Below are 19914 nucleotides of genomic sequence, written 5' to 3' on the forward strand. Positions count from 1 at the left end.
AGGAGAGGGGGGATGGCATACCGTCTTCAGGCTCACCACTGCCTCTGGGGACCTCAACGTGCACTTGTGTCACCAAGGGTAATGTGGGGTCTGGTTCTTGTGTGGCCATTGTCATCTCTTGTGTGATGCCTGCAAAGGAGGGAAACAGGTTTAAACAAACCAAATTACTATACATTAAAGCCACTAGGATGCTATAAATTGAAAATCAGCAAATACTGATATCAAAGTGCCACCTTGTTAACCTCTGTGGAAGTGGGGCTCCCCTCAGTCCCTTCAAAGCTCTCATGTGCTCCACGTGATGGCTCTGTTCTCACCCGAGTCTCTGCATGGTCTCCCGAATCTCTGGTCCTTGCCTGACTTACACTCTCAAATTTGGTGTCATCCCACTCATCACTTGTGTCAGAAGAAACCGGAACAGCTGTGCTGACACTCACTGTGACCTTGAGGTCCGCCAGAAGACTGTCAGCTGTTGGATCAATATTCAGAACATCCTCAGGGGGTGTCTCCAAGTATGTGGTGGCAGTGGTCTGCACATTGTCATCTGATTCCTCCGAGGACCTCTCCCCATCATGCTCTGTGTCTGCTGTGGAATCGACCCCAGGAAAGGCAGTCGTCCTCTTGGCTGCATCTGTTTCAGCTTTCTCTGTTCTTGGACTGGCAGTTAGCATTTCTTTGGTATTGATATAGGATGAAGGTGTATTTCCCAAGCTAACTGCTGCCTGACTTTCAGTTGCAAACAACTGATTATCCACATACTTCAGGAAGTCACCTGTTACAACTGTGATCCCTTCTACAATGGGCTGGGTGCTAGAGATGCTCTGGTGCCCCTCCTGGTGAGGATTAAGAGAAGTAGGTGAAGGGACAGCAATGATTGACAAGGCCTTGGAAAGTCTCTGTTCAGAAGACAGTCCTTCAAGCTGACTGGGACCATGCCCTCCTTGTTCACTGTCTGAGACCGCTGACTCAGTGGAAGAATGAAGATCAGGGACAGTAGGATTCAGAAGTCCAGATCCAGGGAGGTGATGTTCCTTGTTGACTGAGAAGACTTTATTTAATGGCATCACAGAAGGTCCCACAGACAGTACCATAGGAGCTTCAGAGGATGTCTGCTGGGGCATGTGCTCTGGAGCAGAGGAGATGCTTTCTCTGTCACCTGTGTCCATCTTCCGGGACTGCTCTGTCTGGGCATAAGCATGTGCCATCTCCCTCTTTTCCACTTTTGGGAAAGCTAGACATTGTGTGGCTAAGGTGAGCAAGAGAACGCTACAGAAAGGCACAGAGCTGGGCAACAGAGCCGGTCTGCTCATAGTGGAAGAGAAATACAGGTTGCAGGAGTTGACAGTTCCAGCAATCGAATCCTGTAGAAAAGTAAAGCACAGCACACTGTCATGTGGGTATGTTTTGTAAGTAAGCGCCTTTAACTTAAGCCAGAAGTACAATATCTCCTTGACTTCCTCCCAGAGAAGGGAGATAGGAGGTGGTTGTTCTACTTCTTTGTCCTCTTGAGACATGGATAACCCAGTTCACTTTTCCCCTGCTAATTCTGCAGACAATTTAACTTAAAGTTCCCTAGAAAATGGTACACAAAATGACTGTAGAAATAGAACCATGTCTAGGAGATGGAAAGAAAAGTTACAAATGCATTTAAAGAACTCTTGTGTTTCTGTGGTCTGTGTGTTTGTCGCCCTAAAATTCACATGAGGCCTAATAAGGACGGTGTTGGGAGATGTGGCTTTTAGAAAATTTGGTCATCAAGGCAGAACACTGATTAATGAGACCAGGTTCCCTGTGAAAGAGCCTTCGGATATCCCTTTCCCCTCTTGCCTATCATGTAAGAGCACATAAATACTTGCTTCTATGAACTAAAATCTAACCACATACCACAGCTACTCTTGTCTTTAGCTTGGACTTCACAGCACTCAGAAATACAAGTTGAATCTGAGGAGTTTTGTTCTTACATTGCAGCCAGAGTTGTGTACAATTCCCTTCTTCTCTCCCTGCCCCAGTTATGGTATCTTGTTACAGTGGTCAAGATAGAAAGTATGTTTTAAAACTTGATAAATATCAAGGCATATTAAAAATCAGCAATTTTCATGAGTTTCAAACTGCATTTGAATGATTTTTCAGTCAAAATGTAATGCACAAAATCTTCATATTCCAAAATTTCAGAATCAGAAAAGATACTTATACAATGTGAATATATGTTATTTTTAAATGATAATTTGCACTTCTTGCTGGTTAGGCATGATTTATAATAATTAGATTTGTTATATTCTTCAAACAACTCATTCACATCACAGCTAAAACTACAACTATATATTAAAACCTCTCATTTCTTCCCACTTTAAAATTTTGTTGCATGCTCTCTACTTTTTGCTATGAGTGGCAGTTTGGTTTTACATCATTATAAATTTCCCAAATTTTGATTCCTAGTATAATAAGGAAAAATATGTCTAAAATAACACATGCCAATGCATATTATCATTTGAGATGTCACTTTAGTTTTGACTTATTAGAAAACATCTCATTCACAGCCAGGTGACATGTGCCTACACACGGTTGGTGCTAATGTCTCACTTTTCCTCGATTAAAAGAAAGAAAATGAAAGCTGTGGATCAAAAGTGTCCAAGGGCAATGAGTCCACACCTTTGGATTTCTGTGTAGACAAACTGAACTAGGAAACTGAAAGGACGCTGAAAACCGGTAAAATACTGATAATAACTACACGAGTTTCTGGTTTGTTTCAGTTCTGTTCAGGAAGCTATCCATGTTTCTTTCCTTTGTTGAAATCTTACTAAACATACAAAAGGATAAAAGGGGTGTTCTGGGGGCTGGACTTGCAGCTCAGTGACAGAGTGACTAATTACCATGCAGAAGGCCCTGAGTTCAAAACACAGAAAGGGTCTAAGAGCTTAGTCTACACGATGGTATGCCTCTGGATAAAATCAGAGTAGCAGGAAACATCAAGGACTATAACAGAGTTTAGAGGGGGCATGGAATAGCATCAGGAAATGATTTCTGAATCTATTTTTCTTGTTAAAAGCTGAACAAATATCTTCAGTTCCCCCTTGAATAAAACAGGGCATTAACAAAACACACTTTGAGAATCCTCTACTTCTATGAGTGTATATTCATGTACTGTTACCATGAAGGAAAACTAAGAATGTTTCTGCAGTCTCAGTATGTCTCCTTCAGGAAGTGGAGGTACCCACACACATGAGCTAGTATAGTACATTTTATTATCTGTGGTCTAGTTGGCAGAAAGAGGAGTTTTATGGACAAATTAGACTGAGCAGAAAGGAGAAAAATACAAAGCCTCAAACACCTTTTCAAACAGAATTCTCCTTCAGGGTCTTTTTTCAGTCTACATCTAGAGTCTAAGGGTCTGTGTGCAGGGAAATCTGTCTCTGTACTAAAGATGCTGCTTCTGTGATTAAGTGCTGGCAACCTGCTTTCTGAATCCAATTACAGCGGAGAAAGTGGGGGTGAACCACAAGCCTTTTGTGTGTCTGTGTACTGAGGCCATATGCTCTTTTCTCCACTTTTGCAAGCAACATCTGAACTTTAGGAGAAACTGAAATAATGGCCATACAAATGGCAGCAGCAAGTAGTCCTTCTGCCACTCAGAGAAATTAACAGATGACTTCAGAGCCCTTCATTTTCCAGGCCCATTGCAGGTTTTATTACCCCTTTTAGGAGTTAACATCAGGCAACGGGAATGGCATGGCATTAGAATATATGAACAAAAGAATAACCACAGTAAGGTAATAATAACATTTTTAACCCCACGTAAATCATATTCTGTGGTCTCTGGCTTTTTCTTTCTTCCATCTACACTCTACCCTCTATGTGTCTAAGTGCCCAGGAGAGAGGAAATGCTGAGCAAATATTGTCTGAAAAGACACAAATGTCCTTAGGCTACTCCACTGGGGAAAGGGAAAAGAGGGAATATTTCACTGCTTATGAGCCTCTGTGTCTCGCATTAAGTTATCTCAGTCATCAGAATACATAATAAAGAAAAGGAAGGAATGCCTCTCTTACTGTTCATCTTGCATCTCTGGGTGCTCTCTTGCTGTGTCTCTCAATAGCTGTCAGTTCTGACAAACCTGACAAACTGACCAAATTCCTACCAAGTAGTAGACGTTAGCTCCACCTAGCTTAGAAAGCGTTTCTTAGAAAGCTAATCAGTATCACCTTGTCTGTCACTCCCTATCAAGCTTGCCTAATGGCACCCATTTCTGCCACTGGGTGCGTGGGCAGATAAGTTCTTCTGTCAAGCATTATCTCTCACAATCTTAAATAGACACAGTCCAGGATCTGCTTCTTTGTCAAGTGTGGGCATAGTCAAGCATCAAAGACCATTTTTTTAAAAAAGTACTACAGTAGCCTTAGACTTAACCATCAGCTTTTGCAAACACTTACTTGGTCACTGTGTTCTCAGCTGAGACAAAGAGCGTTAGTGCTTCATGTGCCTAAGTGGATGTAAGGAAACCCATACTCAGCCATCCTCACCAGCACCACCATTGCCACCAAACCCATTCTATTCTATTCCAAGGGTAACGAATGGAAAAAATGTCTGGAGACATGAGAGCGGTTTGAAAACTTAAGTATCATGTAAAGTAGGACCTATCAGTACCACTCTGAAGTGCATGTTCCCAAACTGCAAAGATGGGGCAACCTGAAGTATCTACAGCACAGTTAAATGTAGAATATTTGGTTTTCACCCAACCTCCTTTTTAAAACTTGCAATGCTGAATCCTGGCTCTATTAATCCAGCTATGGTCCCTTGGGTTAAGTCAGCACATGCCTGATTCAATGTAATATTGGCAACTGTCATTGGTCTCTAATACAGGGTCTAAGGACAGGGCTGGATCCATCCTCTACTGTAAATTAAAGAGTTGGGATGACAGAGGATCCTTTCAGCAGCCTGTCCCATCACAGTGGACCGAGAAAGAACAAAGCAGCTGCAGAAGTAGGTTCCCTAAGAGGTGCAGCAGCCCAGGCCAGTGCTGCCTGAGAAGCAAGTTCATGTAAGACTCAGAACTGAAGGAAAGTGCTATGTGACCCATTCTGAAGCCCAGATTCCAGACACTTCTCTGTCTTCACAAATAGGGGAATGAAATGGGGAAACTTAATCCCTGAGAGTATCAAGGATGTCAGACACGGGCATCCCTGCCTTAAGTCATTGAACTAATTTTACTCTGGAATCTCCAAGGGATCACAGAACTTTTCAGAGCTTTTGGGCAGGCTGCTCAGTGATTTATGCGGTACCTTGCTCTGTGTGAGAAGGAGCCAAGAGTCAGGAACCAGTACTCTTATTTTCTCCTTGAGTGTTAGGAAAGGAACATTTCTTTCAGAGTTCCTTTAAGAGCTCTCCTTAGGGGCTCCACCAAGCTGTCCTCTGTTCCCACAGGGACCACTCTGCAGCAGGGTTCTGAATGCCCCTTGTTTAGCAGACACCAGAGAAATTCATACTCTGATAGGAACAGTACTTTGGTGTCCTCTCTGAAGGTACAGAGAGAGATGCCTCAGAATCCCAGGACATGAACAGGAGCAGCTGGGGGCAGGGTCTTTGGAGGTGTAGGAGCCACAGGGTCCCTCTTTGATCCAGCTACTTGTAGAAATGGAGTTGCCCTAGTAGAAGCTGTAGGGATGTGGTGCTAAGGATTTTCTTGTCATTGTCCTGGGTGAGCATACCTCCCCTCTGCCCAATCCTTAGCCTTAGCCTCAGGCTTATGCAAAATAAATAAATGAATAAATAAATAAATAGAGCCAAGTGCCTTCCTTTGGAGTTTCAGGCAGCCAAAGGAGCTGAAGGCCTCTGTATGGGTTTCTGCAGCGATGGCCCCTGTACGATGGAGCCTCCAATGACCTATGAGCTCAGCTGTGCTGAAGGATCACAGATGAGCTCCAGTTTGGCTCCCGCAGACCTGGCACGGGGACAAGGAAGGAGCGGAAGTCCTGGATTACAGTGGAGTCGCCTGGGAGTGGGGCAGGAGGTGGCTCAGCAGGGGAGATCACTGCACCATCTCTTCAATTCAGTACACACTTCGCTGCTTTGCTGCACTTAATACTGAAGTATAACACAGAGGAACCGTCCTGAGGTCCAGAGATGTTGCATTGTGCATCCTGTGCATCCTGGTCACTGACAGAGTCCAGGCAATGTACATGATAATCATGTAGAAGATAAAACTCTGGCTAAGCAAGTGGTCAACCAAAATGGGACGCTGGAGTATTTGGAGTTTTCCAAGATGAGACATTCTTTTATTTACTTAGAAAGAAAACTTGGGTACCAAATTAAAATGCAGATCTCTTGTGGAACATCGCAAAGAAGGCTGCTTCAAGTGCCTCCAATGTTTTCCCTTTGAAATTTAAGGAAAGTTAAGGCAAGTTCACAAACCACCCACAGAGTTCTGAGAGAGAGCTCTTCACTGAGGACCAGTGCACGTGGTCAGAAATTGCCTGCCTCCCCTTCTTTCTGTGTTTTTCCTTGATCACAAGTCGTCTACTGAGCTCCTATGTGTGTCTCCCTCAGCTAAGCATCTTCTGTGTTGGCAGCTTCAGCACTGAAGCCAGCAAATCATTAGCGGAATCATTCAGAAAGATTCAGAGTCCTGGAAGGGAGGTTCCACAGTGACGGAACACCGCTTCTATTGTGCAGAGGAGAGATTAAAGCTGTCTGATTCGCTTGTGTGGATGAAGCTGAATTTGTTACATCGACTGTAATAATGAACCACACACTCTTATGACCAGTCTTAATATTGATTGCAGAACTCCCAAGGCTCACCAAGTCTAAGGTAGCTACAGCAGCATTGGCAATTGAGTGGCAGAATTGTAGGTGTTTGCTTCTGGACTGTTGCACTGTGGAAATTTGCCACTATAGAAGCATTTTTGTGCTAAGAGTATATAAATATACAGAATAAAAATGAAGAGGATGAATTCATCTTCTATGATAAAAGTCACCTGTTAATTGCAGATATGCTTGATTCTATTGAGCATATTTTGTGATTCAAGAAACTCATCCGCTTGGTGAGATCGCTAAGCACTAGTTGGCCTTTACAGGAAGGCCAAAACAAGTTTCACAGTTTTCTCATTAGCAATAAATAAAGTCAATAGAAAAAAAATAAGACTGACCACACATACCTTAACTGAAAAATATGTTTTTATCTTAGAGAATAAACCCAGACTACCTTTGAAGGGATTCTTCACCTCTGCTAGAATAAACAAAATTCAGTCAACAACAATGCAATGCAATGCACCAAGCATGGTGGTCCACACCTTTAGTCACAGTACTAGGGGGCCAGAGGCAGGCAGACCTCTCTGAGTTCCAGGACAGCCTCATGTTTACATGTATGTCCAAACCAGCTGGGGATACACAGTGAGACCCTATCTCAAAGAGAAAAAGAGAAAGGAAGGAAGGAAGAAGAAAAAGGAAAGCCATATACAACTGAAAAGTAATATTTGAGCTCCTCAATAGAATCAAGCATATCTGCAATTAACAGGTGACTTTTATCATAGAAGATGAATTCATCCTCTTCATTTTTATTCTGTATATTTATATACTCTTAGCACAAAAATGCTTCTATAGTGGCAAATTTCCACAGTGCAACAGTCCAGAAGCAAACACCTACAATTCTGTCACTCAATTGCCAATGCTGCTGTAGCTACCTTAGACTTGGTGAGCCTTGGGAGTTCTGCAATCGATATTAAGACTGGTCATAAGAGTGTGTGGTTCATTATTACAGTCGATGTAACAATTTCAGCTTCATCCACACAAGCGAATCAGACAGCTTTAATCTCTCCTCTGCACAATAGAAGCGGTGTTCCGTCACTGTGGAACCTCCCTTCCAGGACTCTGAATCTTTCTGAATGATTCCGCTAATGATTTGCTGGCTTCAGTGCTGAAGCTGCCAGCACAGAAGATGCTTAGCTGAGGGAGACACACATAGGAGCTCAATAGACGACTTGTGATCAAGGAAAAACACAGAAAGAAGGGGAGGCAGGCAATTTCTGACCACGTGCACTGGTCCTCAGTGAAGAGCTCTCTCTCAGAACTCTGTGGGTGGTTTGTGAACTTGCCTTAACTTTCCTTAAATTTCAAAGGGAAAACATTGGAGGCACTTGAAGCAGCCTTCTTTGCGATGTTCCACAAGAGATCTGCATTTTAATTTGGTACCCAAGTTTTCTTTCTAAGTAAATATACTTAGAAAGATACTTAGTAAATAAAGTATCACATTGACCATTGAACTGCCTGACATGGAAGCAGCTGCTTGCTGAAGGAAACTGCGCAGGACAGGATTCTGCACTGAAAATCTGAAAACGGAAGTTAGGTGAAGAATAAATACTCCACAGTTGACTCATTCTGTAGATGCTCCAAATTGTCCCATCTTTGCACTTTTAGGGGCTTGTGTATTGGAACTGTGTTGTCATGTTCTATATTTCATGATATTTATATTTCTTCAAACTACTATCATGTGTGCGGCCGTTTGGTTTTGTCTTCTGCCTTTGAAGAAAGAATGTGCTTATGATTGACCTTATAGGTGGTGATGATGGTGGAGCAGCAGGAGTCTCCTTACCTCTGTTTCTTCATTTAATAATGTTGTTGTAGTAATTTGCCAAAGCTTCAGCTACAACTTGAATGTAATTCTCTAATCATCAAGGCCAGCTTCTCCTGCCAAGGATAGAACGATATTCTGAGAGCGAGAAGCATGTATATTTTGTTTGTTTGCATCATCAAATAGACCATAGCTCAGAAAAGAAGCAATATGAGGAACTCATTTATGATCTGAGGAGTGGAGAGCGTGCTCTGCTTGAAGTTGACCTGGGCACTCACCTCTTCTCAGTGGTGTGCGCAAGCACCCAAGTGTTTGTGTACACTCCCATGTGTGGCTATTTGAAAACACTTGCTCATCTTTGGCTCCCACAATTCCTGCTGTGCAAGAATAGGCACTGCCATCCTATTAATCCTATCCCTCTTCAGAACAGAACAGTTCTGTATTTTTTTGAGAGATAGCCAAAAATGGTTTTTGAGTAGAGTATGATTAAAGTTGATGGATGTATGAAATCTGGATTCTATGTGTTTTCAACTTAATACATAATGCATCGTTTGGTAACCAGGTGTCCTGCCAGGTCAGCTACACCCAACTAAGTTAGGTTTCAGCATTTTCTTTTAACATCAGTGTTTTGAAAATTAGGTCATGGCTTCTCATCAAATAACCTCCTATAGTATGGGAAGGTCTCAGCTCGCACACAAAAGTGGGTCAGAATAACCTAAGTTCTCATAACGAAAAGGACTGGTGAAAAACACCTGAATGGTGGATGTTGAATGAGAAGACAAGGCAATATTCACAACCTCTTGACATTCAGGCCCTGACCCCCCACACACATTTTATCTGGTCAACATGTCTTTGGCATCTTTCTGTCTCTGTGTATGTATCACTTGCTATAGCATTCCTTAAGCCAGAAAAACATACTGCTGCTTGTTAGACCAGCTTAACACTCTCTGTCTCCATAATAGCTCTTTCCCATAGGAATGTTCTTCTCCCATGTACAGCAAAATTACATCAGCTGTGTTTTAAAACTAAAACAATCTTTCAGTAGTCCTTTAACCTGTCCGAAGTGGTCGGCACTACTTTAAAACATTCTAATGGATATGGTTCATCTCATCAGCTGCTACTGGTTCATGGCAGTGTTAAAAATCTGTTCTCCCCCATCCCAGCATACATAGATGGCTGTGTACTACATACATGCATTGCCCGACACGGTCAGTAGTGGGCAGTGGGTTCTAATTCTGACTCACTGGAGTTACAGATGGCTGTCATCTGTCCTTTTTGGTTGTTGGGAATCGAGCCCAGGTCCTCTGGAAGAGCAGCCACTGTTGCAAACTGCTGAGTCATCTCTCCAGTCCCTTCCTGCTCATTTTAATAAGTCTGTCTCTCTCTACATACCAAGCTTTTATTTTTTAGAGCTTCTTCGATGATTGACATTTGTATAATCACTGTTTTGCTTTTAAATTTGGGAATTCCCTTCTGACACAAAAGACGTTTTGTTGTTGTTGTTGTTGTTGTTTTGTTTGTTTTTCAAGACAGGGTTTCTCTGTGGCTTTGGAGCCTGTCCTGGAACTAGCCCTTGTAGACCAGGCTGGCCTCGAACTAACTAGACAAAACTAAGTAATAACCCAGAACTGACAGATCTAATGAAATGCAAGATTCCAAGTGAAATTTGCTTTTCTGATAACCTCCTTGTAATTTCAGCATAGTTTGGCTTAAATGTTGAATCAGATATACTGATGTTGTTTATATTAATTTATAAAGCATTCTTATTTCATGTGTTTGTGTGTTTTACCTGCACGTTTTTATGTGTGCATTACTTGTATGCCTGGTGCAGACCCAGGAAACTAGGAGGCATTGGGTTTCCTAGAGTTACAACTGGTTATGAGATATTTGTGGTTGATGGAATTAAACCATGGTCCTCTGGAGATGCAGCAAGGGACCTTAGCTACTTAATCTTTTCTCCAGGTCATATAGTAAAACTGTTTTTTAATTGTTTACTATGGGATTATCTGTGTTAAAAATTAGATATAGTTTATCAAAATTTCAAATTTAACCAAGAATTCTCAAAATAGTTATTTGTTGACTGTATCAAACCCCCAAATTCTTTCCTGAGCTTTTTGCCTTATTTGGTAATCTTCTGGCTTCTCTAGATGACCCCAAAAATCTCTTTATAAGTGAAGAAGCAAAATTTTGTGTGACTTACAACATCTGCTTTAAACATGTACTGTTTCACCTCTTGTTCACAGTTTCGTCTTCAGGGTCTGAACTCCCTGACTCAACTGTAATAAGTGGAGTTTTGACCTTTTCCCTAACCAGACAAGAGTGTGGAGGACTGAGGCAGGTGCAGAGGGAAACAAAGGTCTAAACCAGTGCCGTCCTTTGAAAGGAGTCCTGTGAAGAGAACGTCTGCGGCTGACACATTTTCCTACAGAGATCTTGGTCTATTCGGCAGCCATGCCCTTGTGAGGTGGGTTCTAACAGTACCTTTTAGAAGCTGTGATCATCAAGCGGTCATGTCTTTCAAGGAACAGATCCTTTCATACCAAACTGCTTTTGGAAACTATGTTCAAAATGGTGTTTATGACATATCTTTCATCTTATACCCATTCTTGTCTTTTATTTTTCCAACAAACCAATGAATCTCAGAGTTAATCTTTTAAACAATGGGTATGCAATGTTTATTAGTGAAATAAGGGCATACCTATACTTTTTGCAAAAAAAAACTTAGATCCAATTGCAAACAAGAAATTGTTTGCAAAGACAAACAAAACTCATGACCAATAAATTACTGTGTTTCTCATGTTTTCTGAGATAAGGTCTTTCTTTGTAGCCTAGATTTGCTTGTCTGAAATTGAAAGTACCCTTGTTTCAGCCTCTCAACTGGCATCACAGAGGTAGTTGATCCATTTGGAGATCCAGGCAGTGTGGAGTGGTGATGAAACATCCTCAGCTTCCTCCATAAAAGTTTGGAGGAGAGTTACAGACATGCAGAGACTCCCAAATAGATTACTAAAGTGTTCCTTTTTATTGTCTACCTTCAAACAAACATGGCTATTTTGGTTGTCAAATTGACTACATCTGATATTAAATTAAATCCAAAAATGTCTGGCCACACCTATAAGAGAATATTTGCTCAACTGAATCAATCACTTGAAGTAGAAAGATCCACTCCTACTCTGTGTCTTTGGATCGGGGGAAGACATAGCTTTAATCCAGGTCTTGTGAGGTGGAGACCAACCTGTAGTCTGGGCCACACATTCTTTCAGAAGCCTATGTAAAGGTCATGGAAGAAGGGAGCCTCTCTTTGTCTGCTTGCTCTTGCCCTTGCTAGAACTTTCGTTCCTTTACTATAATTAGAGCCTACTTCTTCAGGATTCCAACATATACTGAAAACCGGCTGAGACATTAAGCCTTGTGGACATAAAACTAATTGATTCTTGGACCTAGCATTCATAGGCAGCCATTATTGGAATAACTAGACTACAGCCTAAAAGTATTCCAAGAAATTTCATCTTTATATATACAGAGCGACTCATTCTATTAATCTAGAAAATCCTGACTAATACAATTGCTCTTGTTGCTTTTAAAGAATAAAAGTCAAATGTTAACACCAAGCTCAAGATATTCAGATGTCTAAGAGGACATTCCACCCACAACAGATAGACTGTGAACTCTCAGTCTGAGCAATTCAGGTGTCTGTGAACATTCTCCTATTCCCATTCTGCTTTTAATCAGAATAATATCAAAATGTAAATATGTCCTTATCAAGATTTCAATGCAGAATGGAATTCTCACTTGGAGAACTGAGAAAGAGGGAATGGAGGCCAGCATGAGCTACAGATAAACAGAAGATAGGAGTGGAGGGGGAGGAAGAGAGAAAAAAAGAAGAAAGAAGGGAAGAAGAGATAATGGGAGCAAACGAGAAAATGGGTACTATAAGAAATTTTTTTCTTCTATGCAGCTCAAATTCTTTCGATTATTATATGAAAAAATCTTGGAAAATTGCATAGGTAAATAATATTAAATTTTGCTGTCTTACCTAAGTATTAGCTATATATGCAAGGAGTCATGCCTCATGAGTTATGCTTCTTTTCATCACTGAATTTAGCTCCATGATCAGTCAGTCAGCAAGTGGGGGTTTTTTTGACCTGCAGAAAGTATGGAGTATAATGAAAGGGTATGCATAGAGAGCTTGAATTGGTTAGAGAAGAAAAGGTTATCTATTAATAAACATTATTAATTCTACACACCATCAAATTTCCCATCTTCCTCATCAGCGTGCTCAAAGTGGCATTTCATTTCATCTTCTCTCTTTCTTCATCCTAGCTCAGGGAAGAACCATCTGATGAAGTCCGGGTGAAACACTAATGTCTTATTACAGATAAGTGTGTGGAACTGCCTTCCCCCTAGAAAGGAGCTCCTTAAAGTAAGGCCCTGTGCTGTAAATAGTCTCCCATCTCTCATAACACCTACAACATCACCTGACAGCTGCTGTCCAAAAAGGGCTCGATGACTAATTCCACCCGGGATCTCACAGTAAAATAGGTGTGGATGGCTGTAGTACATGGGCTTTACAACCGAAATCGGAACTGAAATCTATGGCAGGTAAAGGCAATTGTGGCCAATTGCAGCATGAAAAATCTTAATGCCTGACAAAGGAGATCAGCTCAGGTGTAATTGGCTCTGACACATGTGGTTTAATTAGTTTTTTCTTTACATCCTAGGAAAGGAGCTTGGTTCATGCACATATGTGTGGTGTCTGAAACCAGAGAACAAAGCCATCTGTTGTTTTCATTCTTTTTCTGATGACAAGTCTGCGATCTTTTTTATTGGTAAAAATTGTGTTTGTTTAAAGAATAGCTGTTGTATTCACAAACAAGAAGTATTCCATGTATAAGTCTCTAAAAGTGGGGTGGGGGAGAAGAAAGCCTTGCTTCAGGCTGAATCCAGAATTCAAACATTATGCAGACTCAAATTCTTTGACACAGCCCGAGCAATGCTTTGTTTTATTTGTTCTTTCTGAAGACCTGAAACATAAAGTAGACATAAAACATTCACTTCACAGAATCAGATCAAAGCAATTCTTCTCTAGTTTGTTTACAAAAAAATAATGCCAAGGGGTGAAAGGGAGACTTCCTTGGAATCAGAATGATTGAAAGCCTGTCTCATACCAAGATAATTATTTACTTTGGGAAGTGTCTAACACATGAGGCATCCACACAAGGGGGCAGATAAACTTGTCCCCATAAGAGTCCCAGCAAAGGCAAATGGAGTGGTCATATGACAACCTTCCTTCCTCTCCCTCCTGCTTTTAGAAGTGTTCTGTGAGTGGGATTCAGGCAGTGACATGCTTTCTTCCCTTCTCTTGTAAAAGGCACTTTAAGGCACTCATGGTAGTAGCTTCTGCTCAGCTTATGACACTCTTCCCACATCAGGTTTTGCTCAGTTCAGGAAACAAAACAACAAACAAACAAAAATCTCAGCCAACTTCTCTCTGCTTCCTATCCATTTTCATTTTGATTCTATTTCTCTGATTCTTTTTCTCATGCTTCACTGACTTCCCAGATTTGAACTTTGCTAATTCTTACTTTTAATGTCTTCTCCAGTGTATGCAGAGGCATGGTTGAGCATGTTGGTCCAATCCTGACTTTCAGAGTCTTTAATTCTGTAATGGAATAGCTGATCCCTCGTGTCTTTTCTGGTATTAGCCAGGTGAACTCTACGAGAGCATGAGCAGATGAGCTGTGGATCGGAGAACAGGGTTCGGTCCTGGATGATCGATGTCATTGCCACATTTCCCATTTCATCCTTTCTCTCCCTCTCTTACTTTGAAAAGGTCATGGTTTTAATGAGTGCCTAATTTCAATCTATCAGGCCAGTGTTCTCAGGAAACCAGAAATGGTGATATTTCCTTTCTTTCTTTCTCTCTCTCTCTCTCTCTCTCTCTCTCTCTCTCTCTCTCTCTCTCTCTCTCTCTCTCTCTCTTTTCATGTCAACCCATAGAAGTCACTCCTAACAAAACCAGCTTCAGCTTTGGCAGAGAGTATGCCATAATTAAGGTGAGGATGTGGGCTTTTGCTTAAATTGTCAAGGGAGTTTGCTTGACTTTCTTTTTCAATGGAGAGCTGAGCTGAGAGAGCAATGTGGTAAGATGTTTTAGTTCTCAATTTCTGGAGGGAAAAAAAGCTTTTCAGGAATAATAGCAACTGGAAATCCAGGTTCACTACATTCACAGTTTCTACCTTCTGTCTGCTGCGTTTGAATTCACACACACACACACACACACACACACACACACACACACACAGCCTGGGGACAGTGGATAGCTGTATATAGAGTGCCTAGCTGTGCAACGTAGTTAATATTAGCTGCACAATTTCACACTTAAAAATGACTAAAATGGCATGTTTTGTGTTATATATGTATTTTCTCTCTCTCTCTCTCTCTCTCTCTCTCTCTCTCTCTCTCTCTCTCTCTCTCTCTCTCTCTTCCTCCTTCCCTCCCTCTTTCTCACTCCTCTCTCTCCAAGTATCTGATTCTGCCTCAAAGTCATGGTCATTAGCAGCTAGTTATTTCCTAAGGCAAGTAGGAGGGGAACTACTTACCACCAGTCATAGCAGTCCCAAGTACTCTGAGTCAGTGAAGAGCTTGATACTCTGGACTCTGGGCTTCTAGTTTGAGTTTGCCTCATGGTCGCCTGATACAGCTGATTTGTTCCACTCATAGATTCTAACATTTTAGATCCTAGGAGCGATAGAAAACTGGAATAAGTTCCTGGGTGGATGAGACACAACAACAAAGAAGTACTCTATTTGGTGTCTGTTATCATACTCTGAAAACAACGTTAAGAATTTGGCTTCTGCCACTGGCTGGAAAGCTCCTGGCTGAGATTACATAGAATCTTTGTCCTTTTCTCCACAAGCTCAGGTAACTGTGCTACAGTGTCCCCGTGGATTCCATCTGTGCAGTTAGCCCTGCCCCAGGCCTTGGGAATACTCAGAGAGCCTGTCTTCTGCTGACTTGGCATTAAGTCACAGTGACTCAGCTCCATGCGCCATCTGGTCCTCCAGAGCTGACCTTGCTCTTGTATCTATCCTGTCTCAAATTGGGTCTTTTTGTCACCAAACTCCTATATTCTCCTTGTTAGTTTACTTAGGGAGTGTTCCCTTAAATCTCGGTCTTAGGACAAATGTTTCTCTGCCTCCAACTCAATGATTTTGATTGACAATACTCAGTCACAGGGCATTTATAGGCCTTGTTCTACTCCTCATACCTTCCCCATTCACAGACCTCCTCCAAGTGTTTAAGCTTCTACTATTACACACACTTTCTTAGGATAAGGGTATAGCTTAGAAGTGCATGATTAGTGTGCTCGTCCACAACACAGTAATAACAGATAAGCACCGTTTTCTCTCTCCTGGATCTCAGTGTTCGGTGCCTTCCCTGCAGACCCAACTCCTGAGGTTTTCCCCCTTCCCATGAGCACTTCACTCCACAAATTCTTCCTAGAACCTGCAGCCAGAAGTGTAGGACCCTTGCTCAGACTTGAACCCCTTTACTGTTTTTGTTTTTGTTGATGTTGGCTTTTTTTTTGTATTCCCTGGTCCTAGGCTTTGTCCAGATGTCTGAAAGAATGCTAGAACACCTCCTGCTTTTTGCTAAGCCCAAGAAGGAGCATGGGAAAGGCATTAACTGTTTCCAGTCTCCTTGGTGATCTGGAATTATCTGATGCATTACAGAAAGCACTTGATGGAGGGGATTATTTTTGTTATTTGTTTTTGGATGGCTATGACCCAGGAGGGCAAGGTGAACTGCCCAAGATAAATGCAGCCAGTAGATGGCAAGAACTAGCTTATACCGTACTGACTCCAAAGTTTCTGCTGTTAGCTTTTGTTATGCAGGTATAGACTGTTCCAATAAACAGATTTTAATATTCCTTCCACACTCTGTCCTCACTCCAATCAGTCAGCTGTGGCAGGTGGGAACTGGAGAGCAGGTACCTCTCCTGGTTTGCATGGACTAGCATTTCCGTTGTGCATTGGTGTTGCTATAAAGTACATTTTCTTCCTCTTTCTCTCTCTCTTTCTCCCTCCCTCTATCCCTTCCTCCCTCCCTCCTTCCCTCCCTCCCTTCCTCCCTCCCTCCTTCCCTTCCTTCCTTTCTTTCCTTTTTTCTTCATGGTCTCATTCTCTAGTTAACACTGTCCTTGATCATCTTTTGATGTTCCTGACTCAGCCTCCCAAGTGTTGGGATTGCAGGCACGGGCTACTATGCCCAGCACTACTGATTTAACATGTTCATTTTGCCCTCTGTGAAGGGCAAAAGTAAAAGTGGGTATTTTAGGTTACATATTCATAGCAACTAAACTCCTATCCATACTTTAAAAAACAAGATTCCAGTGTACATTTAATCTCACACTTGAGAGGGAGAGATACATGGAGCTCTGTGAGTTCAAGGCTAACCTGGTCTACATGGTGAGTTCCAGGCCAGCCAGGTCTATATGGTAAGAAATTGTGTCAGAACCCATATCAGAACACAAGAAAGCATAAACAGAGAAAATGAGACACAATGAAATGTCTGACAGATTAAAGAGAGTGAGGTAAAGAGCTACAACACATAGTAGCCACTGGCCAACAATGATTCCCATGCTTTCTGCAAATCAAACCTGCTTTGTCTCATCAGAAGAAGAAACTTAAGCCAGGGCACAGTGTTACACTCCAGCAAACACAGCACAGGAGGGTGGAGGCAGGAGAGTAAGGTATTCAAGGCTGTCCTCAGCATGACAAATCTGAGACCTATTTGGGCTACATAAGATCCTATTCAAAAAACCAAACCAAACCCAACCACGCTGAAGTGCTCCCCTCCCACAAGGAACTTTCTCACCTGTGAGAAAAAAATCTTATAGTTGAATCTGTCAGTTGTCCTTTTTTTTTCTTATTTATTCATTTCTCCATTCATTTTGTGTGTGTGTGTGTGTGTGTGCGTGTGCGTGTGTGTGTGTATGTGTGTGTGTGTGTGATATACAATTCCCCTCTGTATGCTGTGAATATGTTTTATTACCATTGGGTAATAAAGAAGCTGCTTCAGTCTATGGCACGGCAGAATATAGCCAGGTTGGAAGACATATATAGAAAGATTAGGCTGAGTCAAAGAGATGCCATGTAGTGGCCGAGAGAGAAAGACACCAGAACAAAAACTTACCCAGTAGACCACAGCCTTGTAGTGATACACAGATTAATAGAAATGGATTAATTTAAGATGTAAGAGTTAGTTAATAAGAAGCATGAGCTAAATATTCATCTTGTAAAGAAAAATAAGCCACATAAAGGTGGAATATACACAGAGTCTGGATTATGTATATTATTGAGTTTTCTGTGAATTTTTTGACTGCATATAGACATTTGATTCTGGAGGCTGCTAAGTTAAAACAACATAAAGATATCATGACTTTAAAAGTTTAATCCAAGGATATGTTACTTTGGAAAAGAGGTTCTATTTTTATTTTTGTGGAAGATAAGAACCTGTGATTTCTTCCAAGTTAATGTGTTTTGATGGAACAAGATGCCCCCCCCCCAGAAGTCTCTGAAAGCCCTAAAAATAATTCACACAGCAAACAGCAGGAAACAGTTTGGAGAAAACAATGCCAAAATTTTCAAAATGATTGTTTATAAATGTTTGTTTTCATTTAAAGAAAGATAGAATATAGAAATAAATACTTTGCATTGGTATGGATCTTAGTCTAATGATACAGATTTAAAGTCAACTTTGTTACACTGTATAAGTATTTCTGCTCTTGTTTAAGGTATTGTGTTTGTGAAGCTCATTTAAAAATGTAATGTATAGTTAAGAAATGCAGATGAAATCCCAGCACTCAGGAGGCAGAGGCAGGCAGATCTCTGTGAGTTTGAGGCCAGCCTGGTCTACGAGACCTAGTTCCAGGACAGGCTCTAAAAAAGCTGCAGAGAAACCCTGTCTCGAAAAACCAAAAAAAAAAAAAGAAAAAAAAGAAATGCAGATGAATAGATAGTCATCTGTAATAACCAAACCTTTAATTATGTTAATTAAGTTTTCTAGATATATAGAGATATATTTCAGTTAAATATATCTTCAGCATTTCAAAGACCTACAGAATATGGCATTTAAAATATTTTTAATAACTTAGACTTTTCTCAACAGTGAGACAGGTCTGCTTCTGGCAGCACCAATTACTTCAGAGAGGTTGATGGGCATTGAAGAAACTTGATATGGAATTTGCCTTCAATGTGACAAGGCTAGCCATTTGGGTATGAAACTGCTCTTGCCTGGACTACTTGATGGTATACCATATGAACTGGACAGGCAGGACTCACAGAAAAGTGACTGCTGAACATTACAAAAGATGGAATGGCCCTTCAGAGTTCCTGCTTCACAGAAGAAACTACCAGACTTTCTGCAGGACATAGAAGAAAGTGACTGACAAACTGCCTAGATAGGCAAGAAAGCCTTTCCAATTTCCTGCTCTACAGAAATGTCTGTCAGATACTATGAGCCTGTAGGCTGAAGATGGATGCCCCAATGTTACAGAAGAACTTTGTGTGACTGTTCAGGTAGCAAGATGTCACTGTCAATTCTAAAGTTTTGGAAGTTGCTTACAATGCACTTCATGTTTACTTAGGTAATATTAAATCCTTCTGTGGTCTGTAAAGAGCTGAAAACAGATAGTTATTATTTTCCTTAGTTATGATAAGAGACAAATTAGAAATGAAACTTTACACTCACAAAGATAAAATAGATGATATTATATTTTCTTTAATTTTACCAGATACAAATAGACCAAATATTGTAACTATAATTGTTGTTTGAACCTGTTTTATTATATGTAATTTTACTATGTTAAAGTTAAAACCTTCCTTTTTCTTTAGACAGAAAAGGGGAGATGATGTGGGATTCCTCTCTGTATACGGTGAATATGTTTTATTACCACTGGTTAATAAAGAAGCTACTTAGGCCTACGGCAAGGCAGAATATAACCAAGCTTGAAGAAACATAAAGAGAGTAGGCTGAGTCAAAGAGGCACCATGTAGCAGCCAAAGAAGAAAGATGTCAGAACAGAAACTGACCCTGACCCTATAAGCCACAGCCTCGTGGTGATACACAGATTAATAGAAATGGGTTAATTTAAGACATAAGAGTTAGTTAATAAGAAGCCTAAGATAATAGGCCAAACAGTGTTGTAATTAATATAGTTTTTGTGTGATTATTCAGGTCTGGCTGGCCAGGAAACGACAGAGCAGTCTCTTTGTGTGTGTGTGTGTGTGTGTGTGTGTGTGTGTGTATGTGATGCATGTACACGTGGATGCATGTTTTTATGAGTATACATATG

At 41.1% G+C, this 19914-nt stretch overlaps 1 protein-coding gene across 1 annotated transcript; it reads right to left on the reverse strand.

Annotated features, from left to right (window-relative positions):
• Positions 1-221: 221 nt before the first annotated feature.
• LOC119799868 (armadillo-like helical domain-containing protein 4) lies at positions 222-1511 on the reverse strand. Its single transcript, XM_038309708.1, has one exon. It carries the CDS (start codon positions 1509-1511, stop codon positions 222-224), a length of 1290 nt encoding a protein of 429 aa, XP_038165636.1.
• Positions 1512-19914: the final 18403 nt, after the last annotated feature.

The sequence above is a fragment of the Arvicola amphibius genome, chromosome 13 (genome assembly GCF_903992535.2).
Source record: "Arvicola amphibius chromosome 13, mArvAmp1.2, whole genome shotgun sequence".
Classification (NCBI taxonomy): domain Eukaryota; kingdom Metazoa; phylum Chordata; class Mammalia; order Rodentia; family Cricetidae; genus Arvicola; species Arvicola amphibius.

Bases quoted from the DNA above. Each gene is read 5' to 3' on its own strand.
- LOC119799868 (XM_038309708.1), bottom strand. From the start codon at position 1,511: ATGTCTCAAGAGGACAAAGAAGTAGAACAACCACCTCCTATCTCCCTT.